An 18,806-nucleotide genomic window follows, 5' to 3' on the forward strand; every position below is an offset into this window, starting at 1 on the left:
GGGAGAGAGAGGGTCTATAAAAAGGAGTAGTAGACAGAGCGCATGGAAGGATGTATGAGGAATAAGAAACACCAAGGTCTGCAGTCTATAGCAGAAAATAATGTAGCTTACAAGTTCAGTTCTCAGCATTTGTCAAACTATCTTGGCGGCAAGACTCTTGTTAACTAGCTAGCTTTTATTGACATAGGTATAGCTGTTGCCTGGGAAACTGTTCTTTTATCATACTCAATATAGCTTAATACAGACGAAAGCGAGAGACGTGGAGTTAATGATGGTGTTAGGACAGTGAGAGAAAAAGCAGTAAAAAAAAAAAAAAAAAACGGGAAGAGATGCATGGAGCAATATCTCTGCCGATGATGCAGACATGTGATGCTGCAGGATTATGAGCAAAATACCCATTGAATTCTACAGTATGTGCATACAGTATAAACCTCCGAAGGCCTCCTACTGTACTGTACCGTAACTGACATCCCTGTTATCCTCCCACCTTTTCATCATCTCTTTTCATCCTGTATCTCATTCTCAGCTATACGTGTCATTATAGATGCAAATAATCTAAATCTCAGCTAAATCCTTACATAATATTCTAACCAGCAGTAAACAGGGGTTAGTTTGGTTGTATAAATGTGTGTGTGTGTGTGTGTGTGTGTGTGTGTGTGTGTGTGTGTGTGTGTGTGTGTGTGTGTGTGTGTGTGTGTGTGTGTGTGTGTGTGTGTGTGTGTGTGTGTGTGTGTGTGTGTGTGTGTGTTTTTTGCAGGAATGTGGACACTCTGATAGTAGACGTGTTTCCGGTGTTGGACACTCCGGCCAAACAGTTGATCTGGCAGTTCATCTCCCAGCTACTGACGTACGATGAACAGGAGCGCTGCCAGGGCAAGCTGTCACGCTTCCTGGGTTTCAAGAGCAGTGGTGAGCCAAAAACACACAAGGTGGAAATGATGCACATAGAGTTTCAGCACCCAATCAATAAGATGCTTGTTGGATTTGATTGAAAACCAAGCTTTTGTTAACACAGGCACGAAAGAGCAGCTGTGTATAATTAGCTTGTAAATAAAAATAAAAAAAACTGCGATGCTGTATGCGTGTGTTTTGCAGCCGCGTTGGAGCCTGACGTAGGCCCGGAGCACCACCGGCGGAGCAGCTCCATGCGCGTGACGGGGTCGTCCTATCGCGGCATCGTCCGAGAGAGGAGCTCTGACGACTGCATCATCGGGACTCACCTGGGAATGGGTACGCTGCACGTGACCACAACAAGAACAAGGATTTGCTGCCATGTAGCATAAAATCAATGTGATCGCCACAGGGTTGGTCGGGTTCATACCAAGGTTTCTATTCACTTTCCCACTCAATTCTGGATCAAAAACCTCTCACCCAAATGGGCGTTTTCAGATTTCCTGAGCAACAAGTTTTAACAACGACTGTAAAGTGAGTGGGCTATTTTGCTTTTCTTATGAAATCTCCTCTTCATTATTAATTCAGTATTTATTGCATCGTATTTGGGGGTTGGGATCCCTAGACATGCAATGAAAGTCTGGGTAGAGATTGTAAATGTGCTTCCTTCAGCATTTACTGTACTAATAATATTCCCTTGGGCAAGGCATCTAACCCCCAGTCGCTCCAGTTGAACTGCTCAGAGCTCGGTAATAAGGCTGCGTGCGCACTGGTCAGCTCCCAGATGGGAATGCGTGTAATTTGTTAGACTGTTGCTGAAAAAGATGTGTGCTCGGCAAATCCTCTGTGGATATTTGAAGGCTACATAAGACAGAAATGGCCATTCTACATTCATACATTAACTCCATATCTCAGCTGTGCTTTTGATAGTGTCCCCAAGCTATCAGGTTGGAAACACATGCAGTGTTTATTTCCAGCAGATTTCATTCATGGGCATTACATCAACCATTTGCTAACTCCTGCACCAGGAGCCAAGCTTTTGCTCCTCCACGCTGTTCCTCTCTACTTCATCCTCTCTCCCCTCTCCGCTGGGGGGTGGATGGAAGGAGGAGGCTTACGTCCATGTGTCACTGTTCATGCCTTATTGTGCTTTAGGAATTCATGTGGATGAATCCGGGAGCCCGGAGGAGAGGCAGTCAGGAGATGGAACCTCCTTCCCCGAGTCCCCTGACCTCAATCATGTAGGTATAACTGCAGCTTTTCAGCACCAAGCTGTTAAGCAACTGGCACAATGAATGCTAGTTATGTTATCTGTGCTCTCCGGCCTCACATCATTTGAAGGTCTGCTCGAGATGACCGCGATTCAAAGCATATTCAATTTGATTCGTGGCTGCAGTTAACCCGCGGCGTGCAAATTGTTCCTGAAACGCTTTAAAAGCAGCGGGCCTTCAAAGCGAATGTGTCGCAGCGATTGTGTGCTAACCAGCTGATCATGCCTCCACCCGTAGATGACAGGGGTGTACACGGAGCTGGAGAATGTGTACGCGGGGAAGAGTGTGTCACCACTGCGGGGGGGCTCCTCAGCAGAGCCCGAGAGGCCGGGACAGACTGAGGCCTACGGGCGCTCTCTCTCCCCCCTCACACTCCCCCCTCTAACAGGTACTCTGGGGCTGACACACACACGCCCAAACACACATGCACACATGCACACATATACGTACACACACACAATGTGCGCATGCTTTGAGACGCATGCTCTCATCATTGGTTCACAGTCGCTTCCATTTAGGCTTGATGCATTTGCAGAATGACTTACTGAATGCAGATATACTGTAGTATTTGGCAGGAATGACAACTGCAATCACTTTGAGCCTCATTTGCACACGACTGATGCCATGTTCAAGTCACGTTAGATTTGCTGTAAATACAAGCTGCAGAATAGAACAATGCTAATGTGATGAACATGGGTCATTAAAGGTGACAGGCATGGCATTACATCCACTGACCTACTAAAAATGTCAACATATATTAGAAACGTTCACATGAAGAAGTCCACGCTACGGAAATGCATATCCTCTCATCTGCAGCCTTGTGTTTATGGTTGATTTAACATGAATGAAAACATACAAGCTTTTGAATGTTTAAATGAGTTGGTTTTACCAATCTGATCATGTGAACATAACACGAGAACCACCGAACGTGTTTAGGTTAGAACTCATTCAAAATCTACAGTTTAAATATGTGCGACCATGAGCCTGCAGTTTATCTTTTTGTTGCCATGGTAACCCCTCAGAAGAACGGACACCCAAGGCGACAACATGGCCAAGAATGTCACACATAATTTCTTCAGGGAATAAGTAGCATGACGTTGGCTATAAGTTGTCCAATTAAAAAATGATCTGGTCGAAACATGTGCAACGTGAGTGTCAAACACACACACAGGCGTACGCTGACGGCCACCATCTTTGATTTCCTTTCTTTAAAGGTAGCCGTAAATCCGGCCTGTCCCTGTCCTGGAAAGAGCCTCTCCCCACTCCTGTGTATGAGATCCACCACCAGAGCAGCGTGGACTCCAACCCTTACGTCAGCCTGGAAAGCCCCCCCGCCTCCCCTCAGCCCTCGGACGGCTGCCCCAACACGCTGACCCGCCGCAAGAAGCTGTTCACCTTTTCCCGCCCGCCTCGCAGCCGGGACACAGACAAGTTCCTGGACTCTCTGAGCGAGCAGCTGGGCCACCGGGTCACTCTGGTGGATGACTTTGCACACGGAGAGAATGACTATGAGGAGGTGAGGAAGACCCGCCTCCAATCTACTGCATCCTCAGCTGTAATTATGTGCACACACACACACACACACACACACACACACACACACACAGAGTACATGTTTTTTTTTTTATTTTAAGGTGATTTCAAATTGTTTTTGAGCATTATTTGTTTTTGCTGTAGAGTTAATCTGGTATGTGCTGTAGAGCAATACCCTGGGTCTGACCCATTAGCAGATAATGTAAGATGCACTTTAGAGGCGCATAGTTACTGTAATGGTGTTCATAGCAACTGTACTACTGTCTCATAGTTACTTTTCTAGTGCTAAAGTATAAAATATAGCACCATTTCTAGACAATCTTACTGTTGTGCATTTGCTTATTATCACATAATAAGCAAATGCACATTTCACTAAAGTAATTACGTTGTAGTGTTGCATGTTTACATTAGAGCGACTCTAATGTACGCTACAATGAACACTTGTGTCACATGAACAGATATATCAAGGTGGTTGTCTTGGTTTCAGAAGAAGAGGGATGCCTGTAAGTAAAACACGATACTCAGTTATACCGTATAGTCTAATTTTATCTAAGGTTAAAATAAGATGCTGGATGACGTTAAATCATGTTCCGTCTTTGTCAGGGCAGTTTTGTTTTGTGTTGGTTTTGTGGGGAATGCAGCGTATTGTACTTAATTCACTTGGTTGCACGTATTTTAAAGGTCCCATGGCATGGTGCTCTTTGGATGCTTTTATATAGACCTTAGTGGTCCCCTAATACTGTATCTGAAGTCTTTTTCCCGAAATTCAGCCTTTGTGCAGAATTACAGCCACTAGAGCCAGTCCCACAATGAGCAGGGGGGGGCAAGGTGGAGGGTGGCGGTGTGGCCTTGACCAACTGTCACTTTGCTCGTTTGAAAGCCATGATGTCTCTCTCTCTCTCACGGTTGGGCCAAATTCTCTGGGCGGGTAAAGCAGAGAAAGGGGAGGTAACCTTGCTCCTTATGACCTCATAAGGAGAAGATTCCAGATCGGCCCATCTGAGCTTTCATTTTCTCAAAGGCAGAGCTGGATACCCAGGGCTCGGTTTACACCTATCGCCATTTCTAGCCACTGGGGGACCATAGGCTGGCTGGGGGAACTCATATTAATGTTAAAAAACCTCATAAAGTGAAATTGTCATGCCATGGGACCTTTTAAAACTGATCTTTTTGAGTATCCTTTTCAGTATTTTACAGTAAACACATTTATTGCATCACATTTCTTGTGGTCCATAAATAGATGGATTTGGCTGGAGTACTGATCATATCTAAGTGCATGTGTTTTTAAAATAAGGTTCTTTAGTTTTATTTTGTGTGGCTTTTTTGTCCTATAAGTAGGTAGAAAAAAAAAGATTGCAGATTGATAAGCAAGAGTGCAAAACTACAAAGAGCACAGTGCATTTTTTAAATTTTGTATTTACCTTTTGTATTCGAGCATGTGGAGGTGAAAGTTGTGATTATCAGGGTGTGATGGTGCCCCTCTCCTCCCTCCAGATGAGTTTCCAGGAGGAGCAGGACATGGGCTTCGTGCCCCGGCGCCTCAGCAGTGGCAGCAGTGAGGATCACAGTAGCAGCGACGAGGCCTCCTCTCCCTGCTACTCCTCAGGATCGGAACTCATCCCGCCACCTCCCACCCAGAGCCCCCCGCCTCCCCCACCTTTCCAGGCTCTGATACCGCCCCCTGTTCAATTCACTGACCCCGTGCCGCCGGTCCGCTTCTCCCCTGAGCACGTCCCCCGCAGCCGGATGCCCTTCCAGCCGCAGCACCCCATCATCCCTCCTCCGCCGCCCCCTCCGAGGACCCTCCTGTCCAACCGCTCTCCTCTACACAAAGTGATCCCCGCCAGAGAAGAAGCTCATCAGCGCTTCCACACGACCATCACCACCACCACCCGCCTCTCGCACGGCCACAGCGCCCTGGGCTCCAGCACCCTGCGCTCCTCCCAGCCGTCCCGCCCCTGCTACCTCCCCCGGCAGTTCAGTCAGCCCCAGCCTATCCTGCAGCCGTCCCCCCAGCCCTCCCCTCAGCCGCTGAGACCGAGCCAGCTCGTCCTCCAGAGGCACCACCAGCTCCACCACCAACACAGCTATCAGGGCCCGCTGCCGCCTTCCCTCCAGGATCACAGCTCGTCCCATTGTCCGAGCCAAGGCCCCGGGGGCTCCCCGCTGCACTCCAAGCCTCCGGCCTCTTACTCCACTCTCCCCAGTCACACTAAAACCTATGAAACCCCAAAGCAGGAACAGCAGACGCAGCAGGTAACATCTGCATTTACTGCAGTTTTTAAAACATTATGAGCAATATAAATGTTGCTCCAAACCGGACCAGTTTTCAGCCAGAACAGAAAAATCTTGAAACTTGAAACACATGGGAGAGCAGCAATTACACGGCAGTAAGTGCCTAGCAACAGAAGTGTCACAGAAAAGAATTGGCGTCATGCAAGCTATAATTTTTTTTTTTGATGATATATATTTGGCATCACACAATATGTGCATGCAAATGAAAGATGTTGAGATTGACAGGACTAAAACCATACTGCATCTTTTGGCAGTTACCCCCAATGTGTCTGCTTAGAATATAGGGTTTTGTTGGTAATTGTTATTGTTGTGCGTAACCATGAGTTAAGTGACTTGAGTTACATTTGATAAGAACAGCTAAATTGTCCTAACGTAGTATCCTGTGCGGTAATGAGCTTCATTAAGCCATCTCTCTGCAACTTTACTCTCGCAAGGGCCCCCTTCTCCTCAAGTGATGTAAGTTTGGCGGCCCTTGAGGGGGCCCCCTACTCAGTCGGGGTCCTGGGTCGGCCGCACCCACGCGATCTCTGCTTATGAGAGTATCAAAACAAACTATGAGTGCACTGCATCTCCTGACGTTTTGGCGTGTAGTGGGGAGATAATTGTACCACACAAAATGCTCCCAACTCTCTTGGTGAAAGCTTGTGAGCTGAACAATATTTACTGACTTAAATATCTTGTAATTAAAAAAAATCTATATCTACATATATTTTGATCCCCAAGGCCCCTCCGCCCCCACCTCCACCTCTGCCCCCACCCTGTGACCCGCCTCCGCTTCCCAAGTCGGGCAACCACGCCTCGGACACCAACCACATGAGTGTGAAGAGGCTGCGCTGGGAGCAGGTGGAGAACTCCGAGGGAACCATCTGGGGTCAGGTGAGTCTGTCACATTAGTCTTAGATTAGATGCGATTTGGGAAGAAAAAAAAGCATGCATGGGTCTGCCTAAAAAAATAAAACCTTACATATACAGTAAATACAGTAAACAATATCATGACTTGTGAATCTTCCCACCTTGGCTGTGAATTTTTTCACTGCTACATTTCTCTTCCCATATTCGGAAAGACCTACTCATCCAGTCTGTTGTGTCTCTGATGAGTCATGACAGCACCAGAGCTCAAATCTTGAATCTTTCGACAGCTACTTTTAGGTTGCAAAGCTTTGACTCTGTCTTTGAAGAGTACAGAGTGTATTCTTGTTCTATGTTTAGCTCGGAGAGGACTCAGACTATGACAAGCTCACTGACATGGTGAAGTTCTTGGACCTCGATCTTCACTTCGGGACTCAACGCCGATCTAGTAAGTAGTCGTGTGCATGTGATCACCCTTCATCATACTACACCATCATCGTCATATCTTTATTTACATCACAGGCTGGATGTCATACAGTGACCGTATACCATCAAATGGATTATGAGAGGACTATTTCACTGTGAAAGTGATGTGATTATCGTTTGACATCTCCTGTTTTGTTTGTACCTTTACAGTTATGATGTTCTCCATAACCTGTTTTGGAGCTGCTCCATTCACCTGTTCATCAAATCCATTCTCCATAAGGCACCATACCCCCCTCCTCCTTCCACACTCCTCTCCTGTCTTGACCGACCTTAGTAATAACACAGCTCTGCCAGAGGAAACACACACCTCACTGTTATTTATTGTAGGTCTCCCAGACGTTTTGGCCTTTAGCAACTCAAATGGCAGAGCTGTGTTATTAATGCATCAACCTGCCACATAGAGCGTGTGTGTGTGTGTGTGTGTGTGTGTGTGTGTGTGTGTGTGTGTGTGTGTGTGTGTGTGTGTGTGTGTGTGTGTGTGTGTGTGTGTGTGTGTGTGTGTGTGTGTGTGTGTGTGTGTGTGTGTGTGTGTGTGTTGTTTCCCGGTGCCTGGAGAACACATCCTTAAACTGTTGTTAATATTATCAGTCTCTCCTCCAGAGCCAACCTTCTTGCCAGAGAACTTTAAAAAGAAAGACGTGGTGGAGATTCTGTCTCATAAGAAAGCCTACAACGCCTGTGAGTACCACAAAAACATGGCCGCAGGTCACACCTAAAAAGGTCTGGACTCAAGTCTGTGGCATGATGACGAAATAACACATGTTAACAGTATTTGACGATTGCTTTGAAAAGCCGCACTGACTCACTAAATTTTTAAAGTGTAAAACACTACAGTTTTTCTCCATTGACTTGATGCACTTCTGCCAACTACAGTATGTTTTAAAGCTTTTTGATAATAAAGCAGGTTGATGTGCTGTATAAATACCGTGAAAGTATAAAAACGCTCAATCCACAGAGAAATGCACGCAGCCTGTATTCAGAAGCTGTGCCTTTAAACGAGGCTTCCGTAAGGTTATCTATACTATATGTAGGTAGAAAGTGGCGCTGCAGTGCCGTTACAATCATTCCCCAGCTGCAATGACAGTGCAGAGACTCAGAGAGTCCAGATGCGGAAGACCCGGTAACACTGACCAATCAGAGCAGACTGGGGTTTTTCAGGAGGGGGTCTTAAAGAGACAGGCGCTAAAATGGAGCTAGCAGACAAAGGGTGAATACAGGTATATTCAGACAGACAGTATGAGAAAAATAATGTGTTTTTTGAACATTAAAGCATGTAAACATGTTCTAGTAAAAACGCAAAATACAAGTATGAACCTGAAAATGAGCATAATATGGGACCTTGAAGACTGCAAGTTCAAATGCATTCACTTGTAATGCTTGCTGGATCTCTCCACACAATTGTCATTTCTTTCCACACAACTATCACATAAAAAACACAAGTGCAGGCCCTGAAGTGTCTGGTCGGCTCACAATATTCTTAATCTCAATGAAAACAGAGTGAAGTGCAGCATGTCAGGAGAGACTCAAAGCCCATCCGACAACAACAATTGGCTATCTTACTCTATGAAAGTGAGACCATTTTTGTCAGTGTTAGAAATTTACAAACACTATGCAATTTGCAATTCAGGTTACACATAGGTCATGGCCTGTGGTGACATCACTGCAGTCGTGACAAGATTGGATTTTGTCACACAAAGCTTTTCTATTCAAGGTGTCTGTACAGGAAACATTACATTAGGTGTGATGCGGATGAAAATCTATGACCTGATGTAAATTACATAACAGATTTAAAGATACAGAGCAGTAAAGAAACACCTATTTTGTTAATTATATTATGTTTATAACTACCAAATGACTGCAGGTTTGAACTTGATGCACCGTGTTGAAAAAAAGGTTGTTATTGTCATTTTGCTGTCTTGACTGAGGAGTTTTTTTAAAGCTGTTCTTCAAATGTAACTAATTTAGGCTAACTTGCTGTTATCGGGCTAAAACAATCATCCTGTTAATTCTCATCCAGCTAATTTGGCTCTTTGAGATTGAGGATTGATGTGTTAATCCTGTATGTAGTTATCATAAATAAGTGCTCTTATTTTGAAATAAAGGCTAAATGAGCAGAGCGCTGAAACCATGATCAGCGTTCATATGATTGCACATCATGTGATGAGGTAGGCGTGTTGGGAACCCTCCCAGCATGCACTGGGGCAATATATTCAAGTGTCATTTCATGTGTTCCTGCATTGTTACTGGTGTTATTTTGTTCTACGTTGTGCTGCACAAAGTGGTCAAACAACAAGTGATGTTGATGCAGGATAGGTGGAGGTTCCCAATGGACATGAAAGATACTTTTTAGTGATAATCAGAAGCCTAATAAAAATGAAACCCACTAAACTAATTGCACAAAATATTTTCAGTTCTGCAGTTAATTATTTAATAACTTTTAGTTTACAAAAATTCCCATTTTAATGTCAAATGAAATGCCATATGTTGTGCCCCCATATGATCTTTAAACAGTCGGAATCTTTCAGTTGAATTCATGTCTTTTTGCTTACAATATCACAAACTCTATTTTGTTATATATTGTTTAATATATTTCTATGTATTTAATCGTGTATAAGTATAGGTGCATCTATATTATGACAACTGAATTGTGATAATTCACCAACAGATTATAATGATGTTTCAATAACCTGCATGCTCTCATTGAAAATCCTAATTACATCAACACTCTTTCATTATAAATCTAAGAAAGAGAGCCATCTGTATTTGAAAATGAGTTCATGTATGGAGATCAGATCATGGTCCAGAGATAATATGCTGTACTTGTGTCTGTGATACTGGTTGACCTGCTGTATCAGTTTCTTCTTCTACTGTAAAATGTCTTTCTTGCTGCCGTGTTTCTTCAATTGTAGAATGGCAAGGCCCTACTCACTGCTGTCATCCTCTTCTTCCTGTGATTAAGAGAATAAATATGTTCTCTTGATGAAAACGTGTCTTCACTTGGTGATCCAAAAACAAGAGTAACAACAAGTTCCACTTTATAATTAAGAACAATAATGACCCTATTCTTTACCATTTTCTTCATGCCTCATTACAAAGTTGTACCAGGCTCTCTCTCTTAATACATCCATCGGATCAGTAATGCACCAACATCAGTAGTAGTTTAGTAGTCTAAGCATATTTACAGGTTAATATCCGTTTAACAGTGATGACAGTAACAATGCAGGAACACATGAAATTACACTTATGTTGTTATGTTGAATCTATTGCCCCAAAGCATGCTGGGAGGCTTCCCATCGCAACCACCTTGTGTAAGTGCAACCGCACGATCAGCACTCGGCCACTCATAAATGCTTATCATGAACTTCAGTTTGCCTTTATTACAAAATAAGAGCACACTGTTATTCAAGATAATTTCATCCATGATTAACAGCTCAATCCTATAAACTGTGCTCAAAGAACCTAATTAGCTGAATAGAAATTAGCAGGATTTCTTTTAGCCTGTTGTTAGCCTGAATTAGTTAGGCCTTTAAAAACAGGGCCCAGATGAGAGGCTAATATAAATACAGTGAGTAATACATTAATTGAACAGTAATGGCAAGTGAAATCATTAACTCTGCTACACTATTTGTACATTCTTTGAGGAAATAAAACTTTTGATGAAAATTAATTATCAGCATAATATGAGATAAACCATTCTATTCTATTAAATGCAACGCTGATTAAAATTGAGTGATAAACATGATGCTCTGATTAAAAAAATAATAATTTTGTGTTAAGACGTTTGCAATTTGAAGCCAAAGCAACAGTAAAATACTGTAATACAAGTAAAAAGCACATTGTCTTTAATTTATTTAGGTTTCTGATGTTAACAGAGTTGTATAAAATCTTAATTTTAGGATTTATTTCTTAGTGGTAATATTTTGAATGCCCTTTTATACAGGGAGTACAAACAACATACTATATAATATAACAAACGAAAAAGAATGCAAAATAATAATATTTTGGCAAAAAAAACAAACATCTTGTTTGCAAAGTCACTTCTCTTGAAGATAATCCGATGTGACCCTGTTATGTTATGCAGACTATACTACATTATACTGTGGATGATGGGTTCATTTCTCTGTGTAAGAAGGATTTGTTCTGCTATTATCACACCCATAATTAGTTAGTTTTTTATTGATTTGCTGTTGTTAATTACCAGGTTTACACTGAGATTTTGGATTTAATAATTAATCTGGCATCACAGAAACATACGGATTATGAGTAACACACAGTGGGAAATTACACATAATCGAGGGGGGGTAAAGGTTTTGTCTGCATTCGGGGAACACAGTGATCCTCTGAAAAAACAGACCTAAAACCTCCGTGTCTCTCTCTCTCTCTCCCCCCCCCCCCCCCTCTTTCGGCAGCCATCCTCATCGCCCATCTGAAGCTCTCCACCGCCGAGCTGCGTCAGATCTTGTTGAACATGACGACCGAGCGGCTGGAGCCGGCTCACATCAAGCAGCTGCTGCTCTACGCCCCGGACGACGAGGAGGTCAAACAGTTTGAGACGTTTGAACAGGATCCGGCCAAACTCAGCGAGCCCGACCAGTTCATTTTCCAGGTACACAACGACAACAAAAACACAAGATGGTAGCGCTCCTTGATGCTGGAAAAAAAAAATAATATAAAAAAAAAAAATCATAATCACAATTATTTTGGTCAATATTGAAATCATGATTATTTACCACGGTTACTCATTGACTTTTGGAAAGATGTTGCGATTATTGAACTTAAAAAACAAACAGTGAAACCCCTTGAACTGTGAAAATTCCCTTCCCTTTTTCATTCACAACACAAGACAAAAAGTATCGGTATCGGGAAGTACTGGAGTGTATGCACCGATCCGATACCACGTAATAAAGCCCTAAATGAAAATCTACATTAAAGTAGTTTATTTATGTTCTTTTTCCGTTATAACTGACTGTCAAACTGGAGAATAAAAGAAAGTTCTGGGGCATTCATTGTTTGTGTTTGTTCATGTTTCACAAAGAGTTTGCCCTGAGCCAGACCGACAACAAAAATAGAAATCATATCACATCCATACAGGGATGGTAGTATACAGCTGTTAAAACATAATGAAATATATGACACTCTAGTATCGGATCGGTACTCGGTATCGGCCGATACGCAAGTTCAGGTATCGGAATCGGTATCGCGAAGCAAAAAAGTGGTATCGGGCCATCTCTAATTCCTAATACAGCCCTATGCGATGGAATGGTTGTTTTGTGTGTTCCAGATGTTGACGGTGCCCGAGTATAAAACCCGTCTGCGGAGCCTCCACTTCAAGACCACCCTGCAGGAGAGGACGGAGGAGATGAAGGTCGCGTACGATTACATCTACAAGGCTTCGGTGGAGCTCAAGAGCAGCAAGAAACTGGCCAAAATACTGGAGGTAAACCTCCAGAGCAGAGGGAAAAACAACATGAAGCGGTTACACTTGACTACATAAGAGTGACATGCCACTGTCACGAACGTGTCATAAACATTATATTCATATGTTGATGACAGTGTCATGTCACTCTTATGTAGATACCTTCAAGTAAAGTGTTACCCATGAAGCTATCAGTTTTTTATATTAACAGTGGTTATTAAGAGCTGTTTTGCCCACAGTTTGTACTTGCAATGGGGAACTACCTTAACAATGGTCAGCCCAAGAGCCACCGGACAACCAGTTTTAAAATCAACTTCCTAACTGAGGTACAGCAGCAACACCTGCGCTTCAACCACATTATATTATCTTAATTTTGTGTTGTTTTTTTTTTTTTTTTTATAAATCATTCATTCTATTCTTTTCTATCTCGCAGTTGAGCACGACCAAAACGGTAGACGGGAAATCCACCTTTCTGCACATTCTGGCCAAGTCTCTGTGCGAACACTTCCCCGAGCTGCTCAACTTCTCCAGAGACCTGACAACAGTGCCTCTGGCAGCCAAGGGTACGATGCCGCTACGGCAGCAGAGCTCTTTAACTCGGCTTTTTCCTTCCTGAAAATCCTTGGGTAGCAGAATGTAGTCGTGTGCTGGGTGTCAGTGCCGGGCAGGCAGACTTTGCTAATAGCATCTAATTGAATGTTGATTTATATTGTTCAATTGACTGTATTAATGTACTGTATGTCTTTATAATAACCTGGTTGTTAAAAACAATGATTTACACATTAATGGGTGTTTCATTAATGCTAATGTTTTGGTAACTCGTCACCTAATATTTCTCGTTCAGTGAACCAAAGGGCCATCACAGCAGAGCTGAGTGATCTGCACTCCACCATCCTGGACATCAGGAAGGCCTGTCTTAAGATCCCGCCCACCTCCGAGGACCACTTTGCCTCCGTCATGAGCGTACGCTAACAGCTTTAAATAGAATACACTTCAAACACAAAGCAGTACACACACATGTTCATGGAAGCTACTGATTGCTGACATTTTATATCTTTTTTTGATATACTATACTATGACTTTTTTATCACTTTTTTTTGGACAAACCATACTATGGCTTTTTTCGACATACTTGTATGACTGTTTTCAACCAACTTTATTTTGTGACAAGGTGGCTCAGTGGTTAGCACTGCTGCAAGTAGACATTGCCGGCTCTGACACTTGGTTCAATCCCCAGTTTGGGCTGGGCCTTTGCACGTTCTTCCGCACTTTCTTTGACATTTTTCTGACTTTTTTTGACATACTATACTATGAAATTTTTGTTACTTTTTTTCGACATACTGTATTATGACTTTTCATGATATGTTCAACATACTATACTATGACATTTTTCGACTTGCTATACTATGACTTTTTAGGATTTTTGTCGACTATGACATTTGGTATAGCTCAGTCTGTGAGAAGACAGGTTTGGAGTCTAAGGTTGGAGTTTGATTCCCATCAGGAGTTAAAATCTCCTTTCGACATGCTATTCTATTGCTTTTTATGCCTTTTTTTCAACATACTATATTATGAAATTTTTCAACATACTATACCTTTTATGATTTTTTTTCAACATTCTATACTATTACATTTTTCTACATACTATACTATGACTTTTTTCGACATAGCATACTATGACAATTATTATAGCTCAGCTGTTAAAAGACATGTTTAGGAGTCCAAGGTTGGGAGTTTTATTCCCATCAGACGCTAATATCAAACTTGATTTTGACATACTTTACTATGACTTTTTAATGACGATTCTCGACATACTATACTATGACTTTTTTATGACTCTTTTCAGCATACATCTTTTGGTTGTACAGTGTCCTAACAGCACCAGTAATTAAGCACTGCAGACTCAAGTCAATACCCAGTCCAGGCTCTGGAGTTTGAATGTTCTTCCAGACTTTCCTTGACATCCTATACATTGATTTTCTCATCACTTTTTTCGACACTATACTATGACTTTCTTCAACGTACTATACTATTACATTTTATTTCCTTTTTTCGACATACTATACTATGACATTTTTTGACATATTATACTATTACTTTTTATGTCTTCTCAACATACCATACGACAATTGAATAGCTGAGTCTGTAGGAAGACTCGTTTGGGAGTTTGATTCCCATTAGGCTCTAAAATCATATACTAAACTATGACTTTATTGACATACTAGACTACTTTTTATGATTTTTTTTCAACATACCATACCATGACTTTATGACTTTTTTCGACATGCTATACTATTACAATCGTTATAGCTCAGTTGTGAGTCCAAGTTTGGGAGTTTGAAGCTAAAATCATATTTCTTTTCGACATATGATACCACGACTTTCTTATGACTTTTTCGACATACTATACTATGACTTTTTATACCTTTTTTCTACATACTATGAAATTTTTTGACATACAATGCCGTGACTTTTTATGATTTTTTTTCGACATTCTATCCTATGACTTTTTATGCCTTTTTTTCAACATACTATATTTTTTGACATACTATACTATGACTTTTTGATCACGTTTTTTGACATACCGGTAATATGCTTTGACTGTTTCAACTAACTTTTTCGTGGCAAGGTGGCTGTGTCTATATAAACTATTTTGTTGATATATTTTGACCATTTTTCATGCTAAATACTTAAAAGGATTTACAAACTGTATTCTTGTAAGGTTGGAAAAGCCTCTAAAACAACATCATAGGACACTTAAACCGTTTTATGTTTAAGTTTGTTCTGAATAACGTTACAGACTTAATGTAAATGAGATGGGATACAGTTCAGCAGATGTTCAGTTCAGGTGTCATGTTCTTCATCAATTCAGTTTGCACTTCCATAAAGTTGAGAGAATCACAAGACACTTATATTATATATTAATAATATAATATATTGAGAACGGTAAGAATTAAAGCAAACAGAGGCCGAGATATCCTGACTTTTAGTTCCTGGTATGAGGCATGCCCCCAACACTTTGGATACATTTCCCATAATGCAACTCAATAACATTTGTTTGATTTTTGGTCTGCAAACCCAAGATAAGAAGACATAACCCTGATGACATAATCTGATGACCTGATGTCTCAGACTTTAGAAAGCTCCTTCAGAGCCATAGGAGGCATTTGTTTATACCGGCTGAGTAGTACTCCTCCTCACGTAAACGGACTTTGATGTGTAAACATGGGCGGTGGGCCTCTTTTTGCACCACAGAGCTTTTTGGAGAACAGCCACCCTGCAATCCAGTCTCTGGAGTCCCTGCAGACCCGAGCCATGGAGGAGTTCTCCAAGGTGGCCTCTTTCTTCGGAGAGGACAGCAAGTCCGCCAACACGGAGTCCTTCTTCGGCATCTTTGCGGAGTTCATGTGCAAGTTTGAGGTGAGCTAATACAGTGCTGCTCTCCTCAGCTCTGTCAATGGAGCTGGAAGCTTGTATCAGTTTGACTTGTTCCCGCAGGTGAGCAGCTCATATTTGGATGTCTGCAGCAGGTATTCAGCGGGAGCTCTCACACAGACTGACAGCAGCCTGCAGCTAGAAAGTGATTAAGCTGCAAAGTGCTGCCGTCTGCGGAATAACCAAATGTGTTCCAAATCTGAAAATAATATGGTAAAATGAGTAGTAAATCTCATGTGATTGTGGGTTTGGTCTTGCAGAGAGCTCTCAGTGAGACCCAGACTCCAGAAAACCCCAGAAGCCCCAGACTGTCTTCCCCTCTGGCCTGGTAGAAGCAAGAACCGCGGGCAGACGTCGGGCCAAACCGACAGGCCGGTCGGCTCCATTTTCACTCTGCTCTCCATAACCAAAGTGCCAAGATCACACACAGAGACACTCGGACCAACAGGAACAGAGACCACGTCATCTATAGCAAACAGAATGGAAATGCACTCTATCTATTTGTAGATAATCACGGCTAGTGAGTGCCCCGTGTGCTACATTACTGTAACTTCAGGTGCTGGGTAGAGCCGGCTTCACATTACGTACATCTTTTTAGCACTAACATTACACAGCAGGAAGAAAAAGATACATTACAGAAGCCATCCATGTACATTTCATTGCTCCGGTGCATTACAATGAGATGTAAGTCATGAAATCAACTGGTCTGGATATTTAGATTACTTGCTATGTTTAATACATGACTATATAAAGTTTATATTTTCTATCAGAACATATTTGAAAATTGTAAAGATTAAGCGTATATGTAGTCAGACGACAGTTATCTAGAAGCAAGGTGATTCACAAGTGTAGTTTAGTTAGCGTGTACAGAGCCAGACAGTTCATACAGTAGTGCGCTCACTGCCTCCCATACAGCACAATTTGATTTGAAAAAGTAGATATCAGAGTTTTTTCCAACATTGCTGGTCTGGACTTAGAGATGTGGTCATTTAACAGACTGTGAATTTAAAGGGCATCTATTATGGGAGTTATAATAAAACAACAAAGATAATAGTTTCCATCTCCATACACAGGGAGATAAAGTCATCCACAACCAGCTCTGGTTCACCTTTGTCCTTTGCAAATTACATTTCTAAATTCTCTTTGACGATCAGTCATTTCTATGGAAAAAAAAAAAAAAAAAAAAAAAATGCCGTTAAGATTTAGACTCCAGTCATCACATCCCAACTGGACTCGATCCTGATCATACACAGCCCCTGAAATCTGTCCAGTCAGGCCAGTTTGCAGCGCATCAACTGGACAGCCTCGTAACAATAAGCTTGAGTCAGCATCAGCTTTGTCATTTTTCTGCCTGCGAGGACTCTAAATTTATCCGATAGCACATATTTATTTTGCCAAACATCATTTAGAACACATTTCACAGTAAGGCAACACTGACTATATCAGCACATGGTGACACGTGGCTTACAGATCATCTGTTTAATAGACCGTGTGGGTGGAACGCCTCGTTTTAGTCAGCACAGAAAGTTGAGAGGCAGCTGAGCCGTTTGCTTCTGCTAATAGCTCTGCACTTTGTCAAGTATCTCTCGAGTGTTGTGAACGCAGCCCGGCTTCAGCAATTGTGTGGCTGCTGAATGAATGAATGTCAAATGCATGTAGGGAGAAAAAAACTAAAAAACATCCTACTGTAAATGGTCATTTCCTGCTTTTCCAGTCGTCATGGTGATCTGACTCATCTACAGTACAGTGTACCTGTAGCTGTGTTGCTATTTGTCAATTAACTATTGTTGAGATTGTACATTGTTACGTTTTTTTTGCTATGCACTGCTCATCATTTTTTTGTATCGTATGCTTGTGTCCTACAAGTCCTAGTTTATTTTCCTATTCAAGAGTGTCATCAGGAAATGTACCATTTTATTTATTCTTTATGCACAGCTTTAGTCAGGCTTACGAGGTGACTGATCTCGTAAAAATGCAATTCTAGGCTGCTACTAGTGTAGTAACGTTTTTTTTTGTCCAAAATCGATTGCATGTTGGTGCGGTTCATGTATTAAGATGTGCAGCTGGTAGCATTACCCCTCCCTGGATATTTAAGTTTAAAATAAATACAGTTCTGTTGGTCTAGTTAGGTTTGCGTATCAGTTGCCTACAGGCTCCCTTTTATATTCGTTTTATATGTTTTCATGGGAAGTTACTCATGTTTTGAAATTGTTTGACCTTTCATGTTTTGTTCAACGCTTTCAAACGAAGGCTATGTTTTTGATCTATAAAAAATATCATGCTTGAAAGTAAAAACGGCTGTGAACGTTTGTACACAAAAATATAAACCAGGATTTAGTTTCTTCATATACTTTATTTTCTTTGGAAAGGGGGGGTATAACCAAGCATTCATGTAACATGTTTTTATTCCATATTTTAAGCTCACCAGACGGCATACATACAAAAACTACGGAGCTTAAAAATGCAGCATTATCATTTCTAGTTTAATGGCGTTTGTTTGTCTTACGGAGCCTCGAGATACCGAAGCTCGCTTGATGCACGGGGGATAAGGCAGCGAGGTACAAGAGCAGAGAGATGGGAGGGGATTACGCTGCTTGATTGACTCTGAAAAACCGAACCCTGTTTTCAGG

The 18,806-nt window shown here is 41.9% G+C and overlaps 1 protein-coding gene across 7 annotated transcripts in view; it reads left to right on the forward strand.

The window, feature by feature from the left end:
- The window catches only part of grid2ipb (glutamate receptor, ionotropic, delta 2 (Grid2) interacting protein, b), a 44,366-nt gene extending 25,934 nt beyond the window's left edge, over window positions 1–18,432 (forward strand). For 3 of the 7 annotated variants that reach the window (XM_028567093.1, XM_028567088.1, XM_028567094.1), the window contains 17 exons: window positions 758–909; window positions 1,096–1,230; window positions 2,047–2,132; window positions 2,400–2,550; window positions 3,377–3,678; window positions 4,154–4,198; window positions 5,190–5,951; window positions 6,714–6,866; window positions 7,200–7,287; window positions 7,914–8,003; window positions 11,735–11,931; window positions 12,607–12,762; window positions 12,981–13,067; window positions 13,175–13,304; window positions 13,586–13,704; window positions 15,997–16,161; window positions 16,437–18,432. In XM_028567093.1, coding sequence (XP_028422894.1) covers window positions 758–909; window positions 1,096–1,230; window positions 2,047–2,132; window positions 2,400–2,550; window positions 3,377–3,678; window positions 4,154–4,198; window positions 5,190–5,951; window positions 6,714–6,866; window positions 7,200–7,287; window positions 7,914–8,003; window positions 11,735–11,931; window positions 12,607–12,762; window positions 12,981–13,067; window positions 13,175–13,304; window positions 13,586–13,704; window positions 15,997–16,161; window positions 16,437–16,508 — 2,890 coding nt within the window. In that variant the 3' untranslated portion in view covers window positions 16,509–18,432. Of the gene's footprint in view, window positions 1–757; window positions 910–1,095; window positions 1,231–2,046; window positions 2,133–2,399; window positions 2,551–3,376; window positions 3,718–4,153; window positions 4,199–5,189; window positions 5,952–6,713; window positions 6,867–7,199; window positions 7,288–7,913; window positions 8,004–11,734; window positions 11,932–12,606; window positions 12,763–12,980; window positions 13,068–13,174; window positions 13,305–13,585; window positions 13,705–15,996; window positions 16,162–16,436 lie in introns of all 7 variants that reach the window. The other 4 variants (XM_028567090.1, XM_028567089.1, XM_028567091.1 and 1 more) reach the window with 4 other exon arrangements.
- Window positions 18,433–18,806: the final 374 nt, after the last annotated feature.

This window comes from Perca flavescens, chromosome 21 (assembly GCF_004354835.1).
Source record: "Perca flavescens isolate YP-PL-M2 chromosome 21, PFLA_1.0, whole genome shotgun sequence".
NCBI classification, from domain to species: domain Eukaryota; kingdom Metazoa; phylum Chordata; class Actinopteri; order Perciformes; family Percidae; genus Perca; species Perca flavescens.